General features: G+C 40.2%; 2 protein-coding genes across 3 annotated transcripts in view; both read right to left on the reverse strand.

The window, feature by feature from the left end:
- The window catches only part of LOC122658814 (putative polyol transporter 1), a 29,707-nt gene extending 9,808 nt beyond the window's left edge, over positions 1 to 19,899 (reverse strand). The window contains exons 1-3 of one of the 2 annotated variants that reach the window (XM_043853936.1): positions 19,886 to 19,899; positions 4,631 to 4,758; positions 3,084 to 4,530 (exon numbers count right to left, since the gene is read on the reverse strand). In XM_043853936.1, coding sequence (XP_043709871.1) covers positions 3,089 to 4,530; positions 4,631 to 4,758; positions 19,886 to 19,896 — 1,581 coding nt within the window. In that variant the 5' untranslated portion in view covers positions 19,897 to 19,899 and the 3' untranslated portion in view covers positions 3,084 to 3,088. Of the gene's footprint in view, positions 1 to 3,083; positions 4,531 to 4,630; positions 4,782 to 19,885 lie in introns of those variants that run through there. The other variant, XM_043853935.1, reaches the window with a different exon arrangement.
- LOC122660296 (polyol transporter 5-like) lies at positions 18,177 to 19,770 on the reverse strand. Its single transcript, XM_043855540.1, has 2 exons — positions 19,746 to 19,770; positions 18,177 to 19,636 (listed from the first exon to the last, which is right to left on the reverse strand). Exons 1-2 carry the CDS (start codon positions 19,768 to 19,770, stop codon positions 18,177 to 18,179), a joined length of 1,485 nt encoding a protein of 494 aa, XP_043711475.1.
- Positions 19,900 to 20,761: the final 862 nt, after the last annotated feature.

Here is a 20,761-nt window from a genome sequence, read left to right on the forward strand (position 1 = left end):
CTAGAATTCCAAATAGATAGCGAAAAAATGAAATCCAGGACAATTGAGAGCTCCATGAAAGAAATATCTTACCTTCGTAAATAACAGGGCAGTGAGAACACCCTCTGGGATTTAAATAGCGGCTCCTCCCATCTGAAACCCTAAAACCATTTTGGGATTTTAGGGTTTAGGGTTTCCGAAAGCATAAAAGGACCAACGGTGTCGGCTGACGCCACGTTGGCTCTCTGTTGTGGCTCCTGCTTACTGATTAAAACTTGGATGGGCCTAGCCCTTAACGGCGGAGTCCAGCCCCATTGATTAGTTCAAGATTTAATTCAGGGTGGCCACAAATCCAGCAAGCCCAAGATGGCATACAGAATGGATCATCTGCATGTCCGTGCAGGTGAACATACATTTGAGAGGTAACCACCTGTCCAATTTGTTTCTATAAATATCCTTCTTCCCCTTGTAAATGGCAAAACTAGGACAGGTGGTTACCTCTCACATGTACGTGTTAAGGAACTGAACTCGATGGTACATTAATGATCTAACATGGCAAGAGGAATTTGGATCAACCGCATGTACGAAAAGAGTAATTACTCTACATACGTTGTATCATCGCTGTCATGTCTTCCTCATTCTCTTCCTCCTATCACCCATTGTGAATTTTATTTTTTTTAAGGCAAGAGATCTCTATTTGGTCGCAAGGTCTCTACACAAGTGTCTGGGCCAATGGGAGAGCACGCCTGGATATCTACCTCGGAGGCAAAGGTGTCACTTCACGGTGCCCTATGAAAATGGCATGAAACAGAACTAAGTAGAGGTCTTTCCCATTTTTTTAATAGGAAAAATGTGTATACACTAGCATGATAGAATGGAATCACAACCAAACCCTAAGATTCAAAGTTGTATCAGTCGGACTTGTGGTGAGAGATCATGGACAAAGCTCTCCATATCAAATGGTGGGTAGTGGTAGACAAATTTAAAAATTGGGATCCTTTTCCCTCCATCCTATGGCTCAACATTAACTCGCATGTAATATTCCAATATATCCCCCCTAGCGTATCAATCCCCTCACATTTTATTATTATACGAAAAAGTGGGACTCATATTTCTTCCTCCATCTAATGCTCTTTCCTCAATGAGAGAGCCACTCAGTTTCCTGAAATAGTTCAATTCCATACTATGAAAGAAAGCGACCATCCCTAATCCTTCCGGTGGGATGAAATTTTGCTGCTGCACCAAAGATCTGGGATCTTTAAAGGAATTTTAGTAATTACTAAAATCTAGGATGGGTGCTTATGAACCCAAGGAAAAGTGAATTATTCTATTTCCTTGGCTGCCAACAAGGTAGCAGGAATATTCCTGTTACAAGTGTAGCAGCAAAATTTTAACCTTCCGATCTATTATCACCTTCTCACATATGGAAGCATTAAATTTCGGTTTTGACACGGAGACCATGGTGCTGCCGTTGCTGAAGCAACGTTAAATAAAGAACGTAAAATACAAGGGAAGTGGACGCTCAGGGCGTGTCGCATGAGGTGGCAAAGGAAAGCATTGGCATGGGCATCAGCATTGGCAATGGAATTAAAGAGAGGACAGACATAACGTGATAGCGGGTGTATTTAGGGGTGTCAATGGGCCGGGCTGGGCGTGGTCTTAACAGTAGCTAAACCCTAGGAGCCTTAACAAAAACCCAAGCCCAGGCCGACCCAGCCAGGGCCAAGAATACCCTCAACCCAGCCCGATCCTGATTGGCTCTGATGGCCCATTGAATAGTGAAATTAACAAAGGCCATCGTGGCATCAGAGCCCGCTTGATATATATTAATGTATATCAAAGCCCACCTAATAAAGCCCCAGCCCACTTTTTGTTGTATTATATTATTATATATATTATATATTATATAGTATATAATACATTAATACATTAATACAGGGTTGGGTTGGCCCTGCTAGGACCGAGGCCTCAATTGAGGCCCGGCCCAACCTTCCTAGGGCTTTGCAATTATGAAACCCAGCCCGATCTTTCCTTATCACCAGGCCCAGCCCAACCCTTTCCGGGCTCAGGGTGGGTTAGGGCTGGGTCGGGATAGCCGAGTTTTTTTTAAGCCCCTAGGTGTATTGGTCTCAGGTCTGGTGATCTTTTGGTCTCTCTACATGCTTAAGACAACCATTGACTCTCAGGTTGTAATAAGACTCCCATTTGCCAGTGGGCCTTATGGGCTCTTGGGACCTGTAGAAGGCTTATATTTACTAGTCCTTGCTGGCCATAATAGTAGTGTTTGGGTTGCAAGTCTTGGAGCAAGGGCCCTCTCCCCTTGCTTAGTGGGCCTTATGGGCTCTTGGGAGCTGTGGAAGGCCTATCTTAACTTGGCCTTGCTTGCCATAATAGTAGCGGTTGGGTTGCAGTTCTTGGGAGCAGGGGATCTCTCTCTACGCCACTGCCTGGAGACCAATGCTTCAGCTGACGTTCTTCCTTTCTCCATTTTAAAAATAAAAATTACCCCTTGCATTATTTTATTATTCATATTGTTTCTGGTTTTTAATTTGTCTATAGGTCAAAATGCGTTTTTTTAGATTGGTTATGTTATTTGAAAGTTAATAAAGGATAATGAAAGAGAGGTTCCTATTCAATCTATCAATGGAGAATACAGTTATAGCCGTTCGGCTTCACACCTCTCAGATTGAATTATAGAGAAAGAACCGCAGCTACAAATTTATAGCGCAACCCTATACACATATTTTACATTAGTGTTGAGGTTGTCAATACTGGCCTGAAGTGAGCTGCTAGTAGTTTCTAGGGAGGTAACCTGGTTTGTGAGATGGACTCCATTACTTTGTCTGTGTGCAAGTTTTTAGAGAGAGAGAGAGAGAGAGAGAGAGACATGAAACTCGGTCCTTCTTGCAATCGTCATATTTTCTTTGCTTGGCATCCAAACAGAGCCTGAGTTTACACTAAGTCAAGAATAAGACCTACCCTCTCTTTCTATTTTCACAAGCAGACCGAAACAAAATCAGTTCGATTGTCTAAGGCATTAACTCTTAACATTGATCTATTTATTCTTGTTTTGCCACCATGCAATGAGTCAAAGTCAAACTGACTAAGCCTATCCTCTAGTGACAAACTGAACGTCACCATTAGAGGTGGCTGTGGCTTGTTTGTCCTTGCTGTTGCCCTTGTTTTTTATGGATGCCCTCCAGTTAAACTTGCCAAACAGACCCTCCATCTCTTCCAGGGTCTTCCCTCGCGTCTCCGGCAGGAATGTAAAGAAGAAGGCCCATGCCACAGTTGCTATTCCGGCAAACAAGAAGAAGGTCCCACCAATGGTAATGGCATTGTACAGAGATATGAAGGTCATGTTTGTCACCCCGGCCGTTACAAGATTCACAGCCACGGCAATGCTTGACCCCTGCGCCCTCAGCCTCAACGGGAATATCTCCGAGCAGTAAACCCATGTGATAGGCCCCATTCCAATGGCGAAGAACGCCACGTAGACCAACACCATCGTTACACACAGCACCATGGCCCATACCATCTTCTCATCCGGGTGGGTTTCCACCATCGTTAACCCGAATCCGATACAAACCAATGAGATAATCATCCCTCCGACGCTGCTCAAAAGCAAAACTCGCCGTCCAACCTTGTCTACGAAGAAGGTGGATATCAAGATGAAGATAGTCTTCACGAATCCGACGGCCACCGTTGCTCCAAGCTTCTTGTTCTTACTAGTGATCCCGGCCTTCTCGAAGATCCGTGGGCTGTACAGTACTACGGCCCCATTCCCGGTGGCAGGTTGGAAGAAATGAATACCGACGGCTGCGATCATGACACGTCGCACTGCCGGTGTGGGGTGGAGGAAGATCTCTCTCCATATACCTTCGCCGTGGCTCTGTTTCGGTACAGCCACGATATCATCGGTGCATTCCGCCGGAATCCTTGCTGCCTCCTTGATGTCAGCAAGTCGCAGCCGGGCCTCCTCCAAGGAATCGGAGGTCTTGTCGAGAACCCGTTTGGCATCGCCGAGTCGACCCTGCATGACAAGCCAACGCGGTGACTCGGGCATGGTGAGTACACAAACCCCCAAAAACACCGACGGAATCGCTCCGATTCCTAGCATTAGACGCCAGCCTAAATGAAGTGGAAGCCTAGAGAAGGCGAAGTTAGAGACGTAGCCCAGCAAGATTCCAACGTTGATGAAGACTTCAGGGAAAGAAGTTAAGAAACCACGACACGAAGCGGGTGACACCTCGGCCGTGTAGACAGGAGCGATCATGAGAGCGTAGCCAACACCGATTCCTGCCACGAAACGGCCTGCCATGAGAAAGGCATAATTTATGGCGAAACCCATCATTAGGGCTCCAATGAAGAAGATTACAGCTGCGAACACTATGGTGTAGCGACGTCCGATCCAATCAGATGTTCTTCCAGCTGCCGCTGATCCAATAAGAGAGTAGAGGCTTAGGGTTCCAATTAGGAGTTCTACTTGTGTATCACTGATGTTGAGGTCTTCTTTGATGTACATTGCAGCTCCCGTCATTACTCCAATATCTGAGCAAGAAGAAAGATAAATAAAGATGAGATTCAGTCCCGCATCATCGCATCAAAAGAAAGAAGGCTAGGCTTACGTAGAGCCAGAATAAGTACTCACCATAACCCAATAAAACTGAAGACATGGAAGCTAAGGTTGCACAGCAAAGAGCATATTTCTTAGTACGGCGCTTTTCCGGAGACTCAAAAGCTGGTACTGTATTCTCCAGTGCCCCATAAGTTGCATTCTTACCAGCTCTTGCTCCTGCCATTAGAGGTGGGCTATGGTTTGAACTTTGAAGTAGTTAGCGCAGTAGTAAGTACTAACTCTGAGCTCTCTGGAGCTAGCCATAATTTGAACTGCTTGTATATATAGAGTTTTGTCTGTACTGGGCCCCCAAAAAATGCTGAAATAGGGTAATGACTAATGACTAATAGGAAGAATCTTACGTTATAAAGGTGACGGTGAGACTGTAACCTCACCGTCCAAAAGCTATGAGAGCCTATGAGCTATTAGTCTCTCGTACGACCTTTATCCTTTTAAGTCCGATGCACCTTCCAGTGTACCTAAAAGGTACATCGGACGGTGCACATGCATTTTGGGGAGTGTTTTAAATAAATCCATAAATCTTTAGGTGCACTGGACACGTAATCCTCATCTCCCATCGTTTGGTTTCCGTAGTTTCTGACCTACCAAATGTTGTAGTGTTATTCGGGAAAAATGTCTTAAAATATATGATTTTATTAAATTAAATTTAAATATTTTAAATTAATATAAATTTTTATTCAGGATGGTTTATTTTTTTAGCTTAAACTTTAAGCTGTTTGTGACTAGGGACTGGACTAGGTCTTTAATTCATATATTTGTTACACTATGGCGGTGTTTGGTACGCATTTTTGTGCGGTGCATAAAGTAAAATAAAGATAAACAATGATGCATGCAACTTTCAAAATTAAACAAGCAGCATGAAAGCTAAGCAAGCTGACGTGTCAATTTGTGAAAGTACATTTCTCTTTGGGACCACACACAGACCCTTTCTTCTTATTGGTAGAAAGCTACGTCGAGAGCTGATGTGCATACCTTGACCACTATACAGATAGAGTCATGCTTGTGGAATTCTAAGATTCCATCCAAGGTGTGTTGATGCTATTGGGGTGCTTGACAACCTAAAATAGAAACATATTATTTAGTTTGATACTCGTACTGGTTGTGGTTGTGGGCAAGCCCTTAAATTAATGGAATATGTACTCAATTATTGTCCTTTAATTCAACAATTCTTGATTTGCTTCACCATTTTTTATGAGATCATTGTCTGATTAAATTTTTTTTTCCTCCTTTTGCATAGATCATCTAGTGGGGTAGAGTCTCTAGAACTATAAAGAAGGAGCAATAGAGAATATTCAAAACATGGAAGATGAGAAATATTAGAGTCTTCAATACCACCATTCCTCTAAGAGTATGGATATCGATATAGTTAATAGAAGTATGGATGAGGTCTTGTCTTTGATCCCGGGCTCTTCTTTAAATTAGAATTCTTGGAAGCCATTGTTAGATTTATGTGATCATCAAATCCGGTCTGGTTTATATTGAACCGTTAATCTGTTTTGTTTTAATATTATCACATGCGAGCTTAACTTTTTGAGCTGTTTGTGTCCACAAATTTACACTTTAAATTAGAGTCACGACTAGGGTTTGGGTTGGACACCCTAATTATATGGTCATCGCATTGTGTATGCCTAGACATGTGAACGTGTACTTTGTTATATCAATGACTAAGGTTCTATGGTCTAAAGTCGATATGTTGGATGTGGGTAAGCATTTTGAGTGAAAGAGTCGCCCAACAAGGTTTCCATTGCCAGATTGGGGAACACCGAGAAAAAGAGTTTGTCTATAGATGATCGAATGAGAATCAAGATCCTACACTGTTTTAGAAATGATTGAAAATTTTATTTTCTCATAAAATGTTACCCAAATGTTTTTTTTTTTGATGAATAAAAAATTATATTAAAGAAAACACTAAGAAACTATCTCTCTCTCCCAAAAAAGAGGAGAGAAATCCAAAGAACTAACAGACAAGCCCATAGCCAAAACAAGCTCAAGGAAGAATACCCATAGGGAAGCTAAAGGACCAAACAACCCCAAACAACCAAACACTAGATTAAGAAGTGACCTTCTTTCCATTAGGATTGTAGGGTGGAATAGGAGGAATCACCCATCTTCCACTAGGATTGATTGGAGCGATGGAAAGATTCGCCTCAGACTGTGTTACCTTCAGGTCACCCACAGGAGAGTCAAAGCCCAAAACAACAACCTCAGAACCTGTGTTACCTTCATTGTCAAAAAAAGAGTTCTGAGTCGGATTGACTACATCCCTATCATCGACAATTGAAGAAGCAGAGATCACTAAAGATTTAATTTCAGGAGCTCCAGGGTCCCATCTCGGGGGAGGAGGCTTGCTCACCCTAAAGCTTCTTCTGCAAACTCCACACCCATATTTCTTTCCATTTTTTGACTTCTTCTTCGACTTCTTCTTTTTCGTCTTCATCCCCAGAGGGGACGGGGAGTTTTGCTCCTCAACCTCAACATGATCAGCACAAACAGCGGGCCCAGTGGCAATGAGGTCAACATACAAAGAAATTTCTTCATTTTGAGTAGAGGGGATAGGACCCAGAGAAGACCCTGAATTAGCTTGCGAGACCAGCTCGCCCAAAGGGTTAGAGGTCGGACCTGTGGATAAAACCATGTTCTTCTGGGTCTCACCAACAACAGTAGCATCCTTGTCAGGGACGTAGGAGTTTAACAACTCAAAAGGGTTGGCATTTAATTTCAAGCATGTAGAGTCAGGCGGAGCAGAAGGAGGGGGCAGACCACATGGACTTCCATGAAAGGAATGGTTCAAATTATCACTTCCCACTTTAATCGAAGAATCATTGATGTGGTAAGTGTTGGGACAGGTCCCCAGCTGTTTCCTGACATCAACAACAGAGCTAGAAGGAGGAGCAGGAGCTGCAGCGGTAGTCTCGATAATCTCAGAATTAGACTTTTGAGCTTGCTCCGGCAGCGGGTGGATACCACTCCTCTGCTGTCTCCGGTTGCAACTAAGACATCACGGGCGGTTGGTGGTGCCAATTTGGTCTGCTTCCGTATACAGACGCTGCCGGGGAAGAGGAGCTGAGGCTAGTTTGGCGCAAAGAGAGGCAAGGTGCCCAAAGGTGCAGCAAGAGGAACGCTTAAAAGGTAGCCATTCATAGATAATTTCCTGCTCAAAACTTGGACCAGCTTCCGGAGAGATGGTAATGCATTTCAGCAGTTCCATAGAGGCCTTGATATCAATGCAAATGCGAGCATACGAAAGTCGTTCTTTAGAAAGAGTAAATCTATCAGAGAAACGGGGAGTGCCGATTGCACTTCCGATCATGCTAAGAGCAGAAGAAGTCCACAAATGAAATGGTACACCGGGAAGCCTCACCCAACAGGGACAGTTGAAAGCTCCACCTTCTTCAGCTGAAGGGAGGGATCCCAAGGTCTAACAATAAGAGGCCTTCCAGCTAACGACCAAGGCCCCTCCTCTAAAACTTTAAGCTTGTCATCTACGTTGTTGAACTGGAAAACGAAAATGCCGTTGTCGAGCATTTTGATCTACACATAACCAGAGAGCCTCCAAATCCTTGGGAGGGAGGTTTTAACGAATTCAAATGTTGGCTTACGACCAATGAAAACACCCACACATGTGTTGTCCCAAAGATGGAGTTCTTCGGTTACCACACTAGTTGGGCATTGGATTACAAACTTCCCTCCCACCACAGCTGGTTGAGAGAAGTGAAGAGATAGACCCTCTTGAGAAGAGGGTGAAGCTTCAAAAAGGGACGACCATTGCTGAGGTTGAGAGCAAGCACCTAAAGGAGTCGAAGACTGGGCTTCTGGCTGATCCTCCTTGGTGCCTGCATTTGCCGAAACCACCAAAGGAGAGGGTGTAGTTCTCCTGTCGCCTTCATCCCTCGAAGAGGAGGAGGGACCTCCGGTAGAGTCTTCCGCTTGCATGTTCAGAGAAAAAACTCTTAATTTGCTCTAAATTGCAAAAATGTGCTTACCCAAATGTTAATTATATGTATGATTTAAAAAATCTTTAAATCAAATTTTGTGATTCCAATCACGTACATAGACGCTCTGATATGGACATACACTACAGAATGAGATTTGGAAGTATTGGCATGCATGCCTTAGATTCCATAATGATGGTGTTGATTAGTGAAGGGTTGATACATAATTGGCTCCGTCTATTTCGATGTAAAATTTTCTAAGCTCACCTAAGGCTATATATGGTTTCAAATTCAAAATTAGAATCATGTTTGAGTGGCCATAAGTTAAGCTATTCTCACTCAATTTTTTTTGAAACTTAGAATCTGATTAAAAAAGAGTTTATAAGTCAACGATCGATTATATCATTTATCAAGAACTCTTTACTCTTGGGATCAAATTAAAGTCACATATCTCTCTTTACTCTTGAAAATTAGAATCTATATCTAACAAAACTTAAACGACAAGTGCTCACATCCTTCCATTAGTTCCAACCAGTGAACTTCCCTCCAACGGTCAACTCCGCATTGATGGCATTAGATTGGTCTATATGTGTGGGTCCCAACCCTGTCATGTACATCGATGCTCAGGCCATGCCAATGGGTACACTCGCGTGACGGTCTTGGCAACTCCGTCGTTGATACCTTCTCGGCTGGAGCTTGAGATAGAGAAATAGACATTGCCTGCAATGGTACAAACACATGGAGCCATTTCTGTCATTGAGCAGACAACCATTGTTATGCAATCAATTGTTTCTAAGGTCGTACTCATACAATGTCTTCTCCCAAATCACAATCATGTTCTTGTTAGCAGCAGAGATAAGCTCAACAGTGCTTTGTCAACCAGACGGCAAGAAATCTAACAAATTGCCAGATACAAAGCAATTTAATCAACAGGCGCGTGCTCCACATAACCATCATTAATCTTAATTACCACATTTAGTTTAGATTAGTGCTGCTATATATACTCGATATCAAATACAAGAATGACAATTTGTTTCAACTCATAAAAAGAGCATTTGGGAGGGATAAACAAAGTCATAGTGAATTGATATTTTCACTGGCTATAGTGATGCTTAGAAATATATATTTTATAGTATAACTTAAAATTTGATTGGATTGGGCTGGGCTCAGCCTAAGACTTCAATTCTGACTCAGAGCCAGAAATTTACAATCCTGACTCGCCCTCAAGGCCAGGTATCTCAACCCAGGCCCTGTTCGAGCTCAGGGCGGTTTCAGGCCAACATGATTAAACTTGCACCCCTAATGAGAATTAGTGAATTACCCGTTAACTAGTTCTAAGCCGAAAGGTAATCAACGGCAAGCATTATTCAGTTCATAATTGAAACAAATATCAATTAAAGTTGCGATAACGTACCAGAGGAGGCACTCCACCTTCATATAACCAAATTGGATTCAGGCCTAGAGGGGAAAAACCATTGGCTGGCCATGTCATGGGAGCAAGATAAGAGAGAGAGGCCACTCTTGAATGGAATCATGGAATGAGGTATCTGTATTGGATCCCGATCCCTAGTCGATCCTGAATTGGGAATTAATATCGGATCAGAGGTATGTAAAATAGTTAGAAAACTCTATTTTTAATTAATATTAGGGGTAAAAACCGATCGATACAGGCTTATATGGGCCGATCTGGATTGATATCGATGGAGACTGATACGGTAGCCCATACCAATATCTTAATCCTTGGAATAAAGGAACTGGGGGACACATGTTGGCATGTGCTGCTCATCAGTTTTTAATTCTCCTTAAATTGACAAAAAAACAAAAGTAAGCAAAATGATATCTACCAACGAACCCCAAGACCCAAGGTTCCTAGCCATGGTTTCAGAAATCAAATTGACATCAATTAATTTTCAATGTGCAAATTTTTTTTTTATAGATACAGTTTTGGACCGAGTTTCCCTTCTCCCACGGTGAATGGAATCAGCGCAGGGCGGATAAGGGTATTGGACGGGTATTTTGGAGGGGTTTGTTAGTCAATTCTATATTTCTTTTTGGATCAAGTTTCCCTCCACCCACAGTGAATGGAATCCCATTCAATCAAGGGGCGGGAATAGGTATTGGAAGGATATTTTAGAACATCCCAAAACCATAGGATGGTGAGTGAACTGTCCTCTATGGGTGGAGGAAAACTGTCCTTTTTGGATGTAACAGATCGAGTTTTACTTCACCATCCGGTGAACCAAGATTTTTTTGACCCACTATCTTTATTGCAGTTGAATGGCATTCTTGCCGGTGTAAAAAACATTTCAGATATTATAAAAAAAAATAAAAAAAATAAACATTTCAAACTTTATCCAAAGGGATTTGGATTAGGCCCTGTATGATAATGTTTCTGTATTTTTTTGTTGTGGTTTTGGATCGGGCACACTTTTATATGTTTCTGCGTATTTTGAGTATTTCTAGGTCCTGAAATATTGTATAGTAACCCTAAAAAAAAAAATGTTTCTGAAGTTTAGAAGAAACCGAAATCTGTATGGGTCGTACTTAACAGAATCGTTTCTGTTGTTTACCAAAAGTTACGTAATTGCTGGTGTACCAGACAGCCGTTGATGTAGCAGTTGATGTTTTGGATCTGAAACTCCTATTTCCTGGTCTGCAATTGATTTTCTACTTTGATCTCTGATTAGGGTTGCTTTAAAATAACAAAGAGACTCCAAATCATCTCAGTGGCTATACTATGGACAAAACAGCACAACATTAGGAATCATACATATAACTTGAATCAAACTAACAAACAAGATGAGTATTGCAACTGCATACATGGCAGTCCCGGTTAAGTTTGTATTCTCCCTATCCCAAACATAAGAAAGGAGAAAGAGAGATGCTGTGTAAATCATGTCTCAGGCATTTGAATCAAAAGTTTGACATCAATGTACTTTAATCACCAAATAAGACATGCACAAAAGTCTGACCTGATACCACAATTCGAACTTAATTTACTCAAATTTCACATTATTTTCAAATAAATAGATGGAAATAGATAAACAGTAAATACATGAACAGCACAATCTGCTTCAACTTCCTCATCTTCCCAATCTGCTTCAATCTCTCCTTCCTGCAATTTCTGCTCAATCTAATCAAAACCAAAAAACAATGAATGAACTAAAGAACAACAAAATCACCATGAAATTAAGGGAAGAAAAGCAATTTTCACAAAGAGAGAAGCAAAATTCAAGAAAGAATAATAAAATTAAAGAGACTTGAAATCAAAACAAATTAATTTTCAGTGACGATAGAGTTGGCACTAACATGAATCTTGACGTCTACAACACGGCAGAAAACATGAGATGGAAGATCGTAAACCATCGCCGGAAAAACAGAAATCTGATCTAAATGTCCCTGCGGCAAGTAAACAACGACACTCCCTTTCTTAGGCAATGAAATGAGGGGTCCTGCACAAGCATGCCTGAGCTCCATTCAAACCGACGAAGAATCAGCAGCGGTTGCAGAAGGACACATTGATGCGGCAGCAGTAGCACAAGAAGGCGTCGAAGAAGACGAAGACGAGGTCGACGAAAGCGAAGCCGACGCCCCCATCGAAAGCAGAAGCATCTTCGTCGTCTTCTTTGACACTGTTTAGATCGATAACTCCTCCCATCAATCAATTAAAACCCTAGAAATTGGCAACAAAGGGATCCCAAACTGAAGAACAGACGAAGAAGATGAGAGAGCCTTTGCTATTTAGGACTAATTTTACACATTTTATGTTTTAGATGACAAATTCCATTATTGCCCTCGTCAATTTAAGTCCGAAAGTGTTTCTCAAAAAATTGGTAGAAGTGTTTTCATTAATTGAGAAACACTAAAATTTGATGTTTTACAAATGTGTGCTAAAAGTGTGTCAAGTGTCTTGTTGAATTCAAAAAAACAAAAAATCAAACCAAACATACCATACAGTTTTTAGTATGTTTCTCTTCCAAAAAAACAAAAAAACTCTAAAAATGCTTAAAAAAAACGTTACCATACAAAGCCTAGTAACCATCGAATCTCCAAGAATCGCCACACTCTATTACGGGTGAATGAAAAATTTTCTCATTTGGAGTGGGTAATCAGCCGTAGTACACTATAGAGAGTGGAATAAATTGTTTCACTATGACTTTTCTACCCATAATCTTTCACCGTCTTGTAATATTTTGAGGTTAATTATGAGAATTTCATATACTAAAAATTTTACCAAATCCCTACATGGGCTCACCCTCACTTCTCCGGTCTCCCCTTGCCTAGTCTTGCCATCTGCATCTCCCTCCCCACCCCACCCCTCCCCTCCTTTCTCTCTTTACCCTGCAATGAATCTCGTAGCCCAACCCTCACTCTGTTTCCCCCACTTCCTACAGCACTTCTCCCAGCTATGGATTCAATTGCCTTCAAGGCTGCAAAGAACGAAGATTCCAAGCTGAGATAGGCCAAGGAATGTGCATGCATTAGGGTTTCATAAGCTTGTTTCGATTGCTTCATTACTTCAAGCTTGAACTGAGTTCGGTTAGAACCATGGAACAAAAACTCGATCGAAACCTGTCGAAACCACCAAGTTAACTCGGTTTCTCAGGTTTTCGAGACGAGTTGAAGGGAGATTTTATAAAATCTCTGGATTCGACCGGGTTTCGATGGTTTCGACCATATTTTAGTGGTTTCGACACATATGCCCATCAAAACTAGGGGAAACTTGACTCGAAACAAAGATAAACAGGTATTTATACCAGAAACTGCCAGAAACCAGGACAGACACTTAGTTATGTCTAATATCATTTATGTATTTGTATTTGATTTATTATATTTGTATTGCTTTTGTATTTGCATTTCATTTACTTAAGATATTATTCATAAATAAGCAAATACCCCCTATTTGAATCCAATAAAATTAGTTAAAAAATCAAATTCCAAAAAGAAAAAAAGTCAAATCCCCAATTCAAGAACAAAAACTGAATTTTCGACAATGGGTGCAATTTTTAACTTTTTAATACTGGGGTTTTTTTCAAATCTAAAAATTTCATAAATCTTAATATGGTAAAACATTGCTAAAAACCAAAAGTGCGGTAAAATATTCATTTGTTTTTATGTCCAAAAAAATATTTTCATTTAGAGCGATTTTGACAACATCTGTGCACACCAAATTAAGTTTGACCGGTACATAACTCCTTCAATATAAATCAGATTTAAGAAATCTTGGACTTATTGAAAAGGTATCAAAACAAAGGTTTCTAACAAATCCATGATTGCTTAAATCTCATTTATATTAAAGGAATTATGTTCCGGTCAAACTTTATTTGATACCATGTTCAAGAATAATATACAATATCAAACTTGGATCAAAACCACAAGTAATATTTTTAGTGTTCTCTATGTGAAACTAATGCATTGATTGAGTTTAAAATGTCAAAAATAGGCAGCACAATCAGAATCAAGGCAAAAAATAACTTCTGGGCCTCGAAACCAAGATTCGAGTTAGTCTGGAGAAAATCCCAAGTTTCGATCGAGATATGGTTGAAACCGAGACGAACTCGTTTTTTGACTGGTCGAAACCTAGTCGAAACCCGAATTTTAGAACCTTGGTTAAAACTACAGAATAATAGTTTAATTCAACTCTGGTTTTTAAACTTAATATCTTTGTAATTTTCTAAATCATGCGTATGAGATCTATATTCTAAAATCCCATTGAAAACCCAATAATTAAACCCCAGTGTGATACAACAAAGAACATTGGAGAGTGTTGCAAGAGAGAATTTCTCAAATTTAATCTATTTCTGCTTGAGAATTTGGGCACAAATCTCTTTCCCAGTAGTGATTAGAACTGTGAAGTTTGAGGTATTATGATTGAGTCTATCAAGGAATCAATTTTACATTTTAGTTCTGGCTTCAATAGTTCCACCAAGTCCTACGCCTGCACATGAACATGTCTCAAATTCTGCAAACTAAAATTAATTGCCAAATGTACCAGCAAGTTGGCATCCTTGAACTTTTCCAACCCTAATCTTTATCACCATTGTTTAAGGATTTGAGGAGCTACATTAAAAGTCATCATTATCTTCGTAACAAGGGCAATTGAGATGAAACGAGAGATGAGGCGAGACAAGACGAGCATTAGAAGAAGGAACCCGACCAATATAAGTGAATTTACAAATTCTATCCCTCCACTGCAATTCATCGAATCAATTTAAAAGGGTAAATAAAAGAAGAATAGTAAATGTGAGTGTTTCACGTTTCAAAATGACATATAGGTGGACCCATAAAATCATTGAAATTTTTTAAAAAATCTTATTTGCTTTGTTTTCTCGATACCAATTTTTAGGTTCTAGTCAATTCCAATCAATTCTATTTTGAATATTCCAATCCAATTCGAATGGGAATTGATGGATGAGAATCCCCTGTCTAAATCTAGGGTTTTTAGACCTGGGAATTGATGGATGAGAATCCCCTGTCTAAATCTAGGTTTTTAGACCTTGCCCCAAACGTCAAATCTAGGATAAACCCATGAGATATAATTATAAAAGATTCCATTAACCTAGTCATTTTTGGTGTTTTGCCAAGCAATTGCATTCTTTTAGCTAGATTAGGATGTCAGTTTAGAGATCAGAGGCCCATTCAATGGTTTTCCCTGGGAATTTCATATTCCGGCCAAAAATTTTGGTTGTACATATATAAAAGATGATACTTTCATCTTTTGCAGGACTACTGTTGAGGATTTGCAAACAAGTAAAGCTGTTTTAGACCTGTTCTCTGACGTCTTTGGTCAAGAGATAAATTATTATAAAAATGGCCTTTAATTTAATAAATATGTTCCCCTTGTGATAGAATTTTTCTATGTTCTATCATCGGCATCAAGAAAATGTCAAAGAAATTTGGGCACCAATCTTTTCCATTCTAGATCTAAAACAAAAGACCTGAATTACATTGTTACTCGTGTTAATAATAAATTTGCATACTGGATAACAAATTTGTTATCTTATGCAGGTCGTTGGGTTTTGATTCAATCGGTGCTTGCCTCCATCCCCACTTATCATATTTCTTGTTTTTCTTTTCCCCAAGAAATATGCAAATCTCTTGATTTTATTTGCCTTAGATTTTGGAATGGGTGTTCTTCCTCACAGAGAAAGGTTTCTCTTATAGCATGTGATAAAATTTGTCTCCGTATTAAATTCAGGGGTTTGGGCATCTGTAAGACTTGAATTACTAATTCAACTTTAATTCTTAAATTGCTTGGCTCCAAATATCACAATCTAATGCTTTATGGGCTCAGATTCTCAAAGCAAAATACTTCCCGCACCATTTCATTTTCCATTCCAAAATTTTGATCAAGCAAGGAACATGGACTTGGAATAGCATTGCTAATATCATCCATACTCTCACAGGCATTGCTCTCCGGAAAATAGGTAACGGCTTAAATTCGTTTTTCTGGGATGATCCCTGGATCCCGACCATTAAGAATATTTCAATTCCATCTTCTCTCAATCATAACAGAGGAATGAGATGGTAAGCCAATTTTTTGTCTTTCTAACAGTTGGAATGCTTCCTTACTCTCATCTTGTCTCCCTTGTGGTTTCATTCAGAAAATCATTAATATTCCTCTATCGGTTGAGGATGACTTATGGTGGTGTACCCTTGCCAAGGACGGCCAATTTTCCACTCGTCGAGCAGCATGATTCCTAATTATTGCAAATAAAAATCTTAATCTTTTTAATTCTAAGTGTGTAACCTGGTGGAATTTCTTTTGGAATCTTTCTATATATCCTAAATTAAATATTTTTTTGGTGTGTTTTACATGCAGTTCTCCCAACCAGAGGTACCATCTCGAAATGGGTTTCAGTCGATCCTAATTGTTTGTTATGTGGACACAATTTGGAATCCACTTGGCACATCCTTCTATCATGTAGTTGGGCCAAGCATGTTTGGGCTGCAAGCCCATTGGGATTGAGAACAAAACTTCTCTACCACCCTTCTCTGGAACTTTTTGGCATATCTTTCCTTACTCAAAGTTATTTAAATAAACAATCTTTAAAGTGGTTCTTTTCTGTTTTTATAATCATTTGCTATTTCATTTGGTATTCTAGAAACATAGTTGTCTTTAGAAAAGCTAAGGCTGATCCTTTCAGCACTATGGCCCGCATAAGCTGGTGGATCTCTGTTCTTAATCTTTCACCACCCAATCTCAACAACAACAACATTAATGATATTTATATTAAACCCAACTTTTCGGCGTCTAAAAATGATGTAATGCTGCCACAAATTTATTTTGTTGTTTTGATACGTGCAGGAATCTTCTAAACAGGTGTAGACACCTTGACTTGGGTCTTTTGTGATTTGGACCAAGGAAGACTTGTGTTTGCTAATGCAGGTTTTTTGACGGCATATCATGCTTTGGAGCTGGAAGTGACAACAATAGTTTTTGGCTTTCAACAAGTTTTCAGAAAAGGGCCTCAGGATCAAGGAGGTTTGGATCTCAAACAAAGAGGTTCTTCGGCATATTCCTCAACCTTCTCAGACCTCGTGGCCGAGGAAGTTAGTGCCTCTTGTTGATTCAACTCAATTCTTTCGTATATGATGAAACAAGTTTTTTGTTACCTTGTGACAAATAGTTTAATTTTTGGATGACAAAACTTGCTTCGAAAACAATACAATGTCATCAATCCTTCTTGTATGAAAGTGACTCTGTAAATATCTTTTAATTTTATATATTTTCTTTTATTCCATAAAATAAATAACAAGAAAACTTAAAGCTATCAATCTCAGTTGGTTTGGTTTAATTATGGTCTGGTTGAATTGGTTTCGATAGGTTATTGGACCAACTCAAATCCAACTTGATAAGAAAGTTTTCGTTTTGGTCTGGTTTGGTTTGATTTCTTATAGGATTGTTGTCGGGTTCAGTCAAGCCAATTTTGGTTTTCCAAATTGAAAATGGTTTTTTTTTTTTTTTTTGGGTTTTCCATTTCTTAATGGATAATTGTTGGAAATATATCATCCAAATTATACATGAAAATTCATGTAACAAAGGGTTTAGATTACTTATTTGATTTGTAGACAACCAAGATCGAAGACAAGATAGTGACTTCAAGAACCTACAAATATATGATGAAATTTAAGAAATTGATGGGACTGAGTAAGATTGTTGATGTCCCTTATGGTTCAAGCCAGGTTCTTGCAAATTAGCCTTTAAGATAAAACAACCTGTAAGACTTTTCAGTAGTTGTTGCACTCGTTTACTACGTCAGGTTGGAACATATTCAGAATGTGCTCAATCAATAATAGGGATGGAACAGCATGACTTCTCCCAAGTTTTTTTAGGTAAGGAGAACATGACTTATCAAAACAATAAAAAAAGAAAATTTGAGATACACTTAACAGAGATTAAGTAGAAGAGAAAGTCTGAAAAAAAAACACTTATAATTTATGTAGTGTCCAATAAATATAAAGGAGAAGGACCACATAGAAACCCTTACCCTTTCCAAAGTACAATACCATTGAAGAGACAGAAAGAAAAAAGTTGACATCAGTCAAAACGATCAACGTGAGACAAAGCCAGAAACACACAAATGGGATTATGACTTATGACACATAAAAAAAAAAAAATTTAATTAACTAAGCTCAACCATTACTCCTTTAGTGCCTAACTGAACATCACCATTAGTGGTAGCTGTGGCTTGTTTGCCTTCATTGTTCCCTTTTCTGTTGATTGAGTCCCTCCAGTTAAACTTGCCAAACAGCTCCTCCATCTCTTCCAAGGTCTTCCCATGCGTCTCCGGCAGGAATGTAAAGAAGAAGATCCATGCCACAATTGCTACTCCGGCGAACAAGAAGAAGGTACCACTAATGGTGATGGCATTGTAGAGAGATATGAAGGTCATGGATATAATTCCACCCGTCACCAGATTCACTGCCACCCCAATGCTTGCTCCCTGCGCCCTCAGCCTCAACGGGAAGATCTCCGAGTTGTACACCCACGTAACGGGTCCCAACCCAATCGCGAAGAAAGCCACGTTAGACAACACCGTCGTTATACACAACGCCATGGCCCACACTATCTTCTCATCCGGGTGGGTATCCACAATTCTTAACCCGAACCCGAGACCCAACAATGAGATAATCATACCTCCAACGCTGCTCAGAAGTAGCGGTCGCCGTCCCACCTTGTCTAAAAACAAAGTAGCCACTAAGACAAAGATCATCTTAACAAATCCAACGGCCACGGTTGCTGCGAGCTTTTTGTTGATACTGGTGATCCCAGCTTTCTCGAAGATTCGTGGACTGTACAACACCACGGGACTCACTCCCGTAGCTGCTTGGAAGAATTGAATACCGACGCCTGCGATTAAGACACGTCGGACGGACGGTGTAGGGTGGAGGAGAAGCTCTCTCCATACACCTTCGCCGTGGCTTTGTTTTGATACAGTCACGATCTCATCGTTGCATTCCGGGGGAATCATTGCTGCCTCCTTGATATCGGCGAGTCGCAGTTGGGCTTCCTCTTCGGAATCGGAGGTCTTTTCAAGAACCCGTTTGGCATCGCCGAGTCGACCCTGCATAACAAGCCAACGTGGTGACTCAGGCATGGCGAGTACACAAACCCCCAATAACACCGACGGAATCGCTCCGACTCCAAACATGAAACGCCAGCTCAAGTTGAGTGGAAGCCTAGAGAAGGCGTAGCTGGAAACGTAACCCAGCAAGAGTCCAAAGTTGATGAAGACTTCAGGTAAGGATGTTAATAAGCCACGACACGAGGCGGATGACACCTCGGCGGTGTAGACAGGAGCAATCATGAGAGCGTAGCCAACGCCGATTCCGGCAACGAAACGGCCTGCCATGAGGAAAGCATAGTTTATGGCGAGAGACATCATTAGGGCTCCTATGAAGAAAATTACAGCGGCGAAGACTATTGTGTAGCGACGTCCGATCCAATCAGAAGTTCTTCCAGCTGCTGCTGATCCAATAAGAGAATAGAAGCTGAGGGTTCCAACTAGGAATTCCACTTGAGTGTCAGTTATGTGGAGATCATCTTTGATGCATATTGCAGCTCCAGTCATTATTCCATAATCTGAACAACCACAAAAGACAAAGAAGATAGAGAAGAAGAAAGAAAGATGGTTAGACATGCATGGATTAAACTAAACTCTCATTTAATGGTTGCTTAAGTAAATACCCACCATAACCCAATAAAACTGAAGACATAGAAGCTAAGGTCGCACAGCACATAGCATATTTGTTAGAACCATGTTGTTTCGGAGACTCAATCGCCGGTACTTGATTTTCCGGTGCCTCATAAGTTGCATTTTGACTACCTTTGGGTTCTCCCATTTTTCTGTTCAATGGTGACTGACTGGCTGGTGGCTGGGGACTGGGGACGGGGACTTGGGACTCTGAGCGAGATTTCTGGTGTCAAGTGCTTAAACGTGAAGTGATGTGAAGTGCTTAAATAGAGAAGGGGACGTGAGATTGCTGTAACGTTATTTCATGTATGGGTTAGTGGCAGTCATTGTGTGGGTCGGATAGTGGATGGGTGTTGATTAGCTGGCTGGATTGGATGAAGTCCAATATGAGAGTGATCTACTAATGGGTGTTTTGTGATTCACTTAACCTCCTAAAAATGTAAAGATTAATAGACCTTATTACAATTGAGTCTTATTATGGGAGAATTACACTTGTATTCTATTTTAAGATTAGTCCCTAGGAGCTACACCCAATAGTTACAACCAATTTCATAATTTACATGGATCCAGATCGTCTACGGTGCAGTTACCTATGCTGCGCAAACACAGGGCCACGTGCAAAGACCGCCTTACCCTTGTCCGAGAGCCTTACCCGAGTGAGAGTAATGCGATCTTTACGTGTGGTCCTATGTCTACACAGTACAAGTAGGACGGGCAACTGCGTCATAGACGGTTCAAATTCAATTTACATAGAAAGGGAAATAGACAAGAGTGACAAGAGATAAAACTATAAAAAAAAACAATAATCAAAAGAAAAGGGATAAGCTAGCGATTGTGGAATTCTTAATCAACACGATACGATTTTTTATTTTTAATATTAAAAAAAAAAATGAAAAACTGAATCCTAAGCGGGCTTTATTTGCTTTCCTTTCTTGCTGAAAAGTGTCATTTGTCTTATTAAAGTAACACATATAAGTTTAGGAAGTGTTTTTTTTTTTTTAAAGAAAAAATAT

Source organism: Telopea speciosissima, chromosome 4, assembly GCF_018873765.1.
Source record: "Telopea speciosissima isolate NSW1024214 ecotype Mountain lineage chromosome 4, Tspe_v1, whole genome shotgun sequence".
Lineage (NCBI taxonomy): Eukaryota > Viridiplantae > Streptophyta > Magnoliopsida > Proteales > Proteaceae > Telopea > Telopea speciosissima.

Excerpts from the sequence above, each read along its gene's own strand:
- LOC122660296 (XM_043855540.1), bottom strand. The coding sequence starts at position 19,770 with ATGTCTTCAGTTTTATTGGGTTATG. Across the intron at positions 19,637-19,745 it reads TTCAGTTTTATTGGGTTATG|ATTATGGAATAATGACTGGA; the intron begins GTGGGTATTTAC and ends GTGGTTGTTCAG.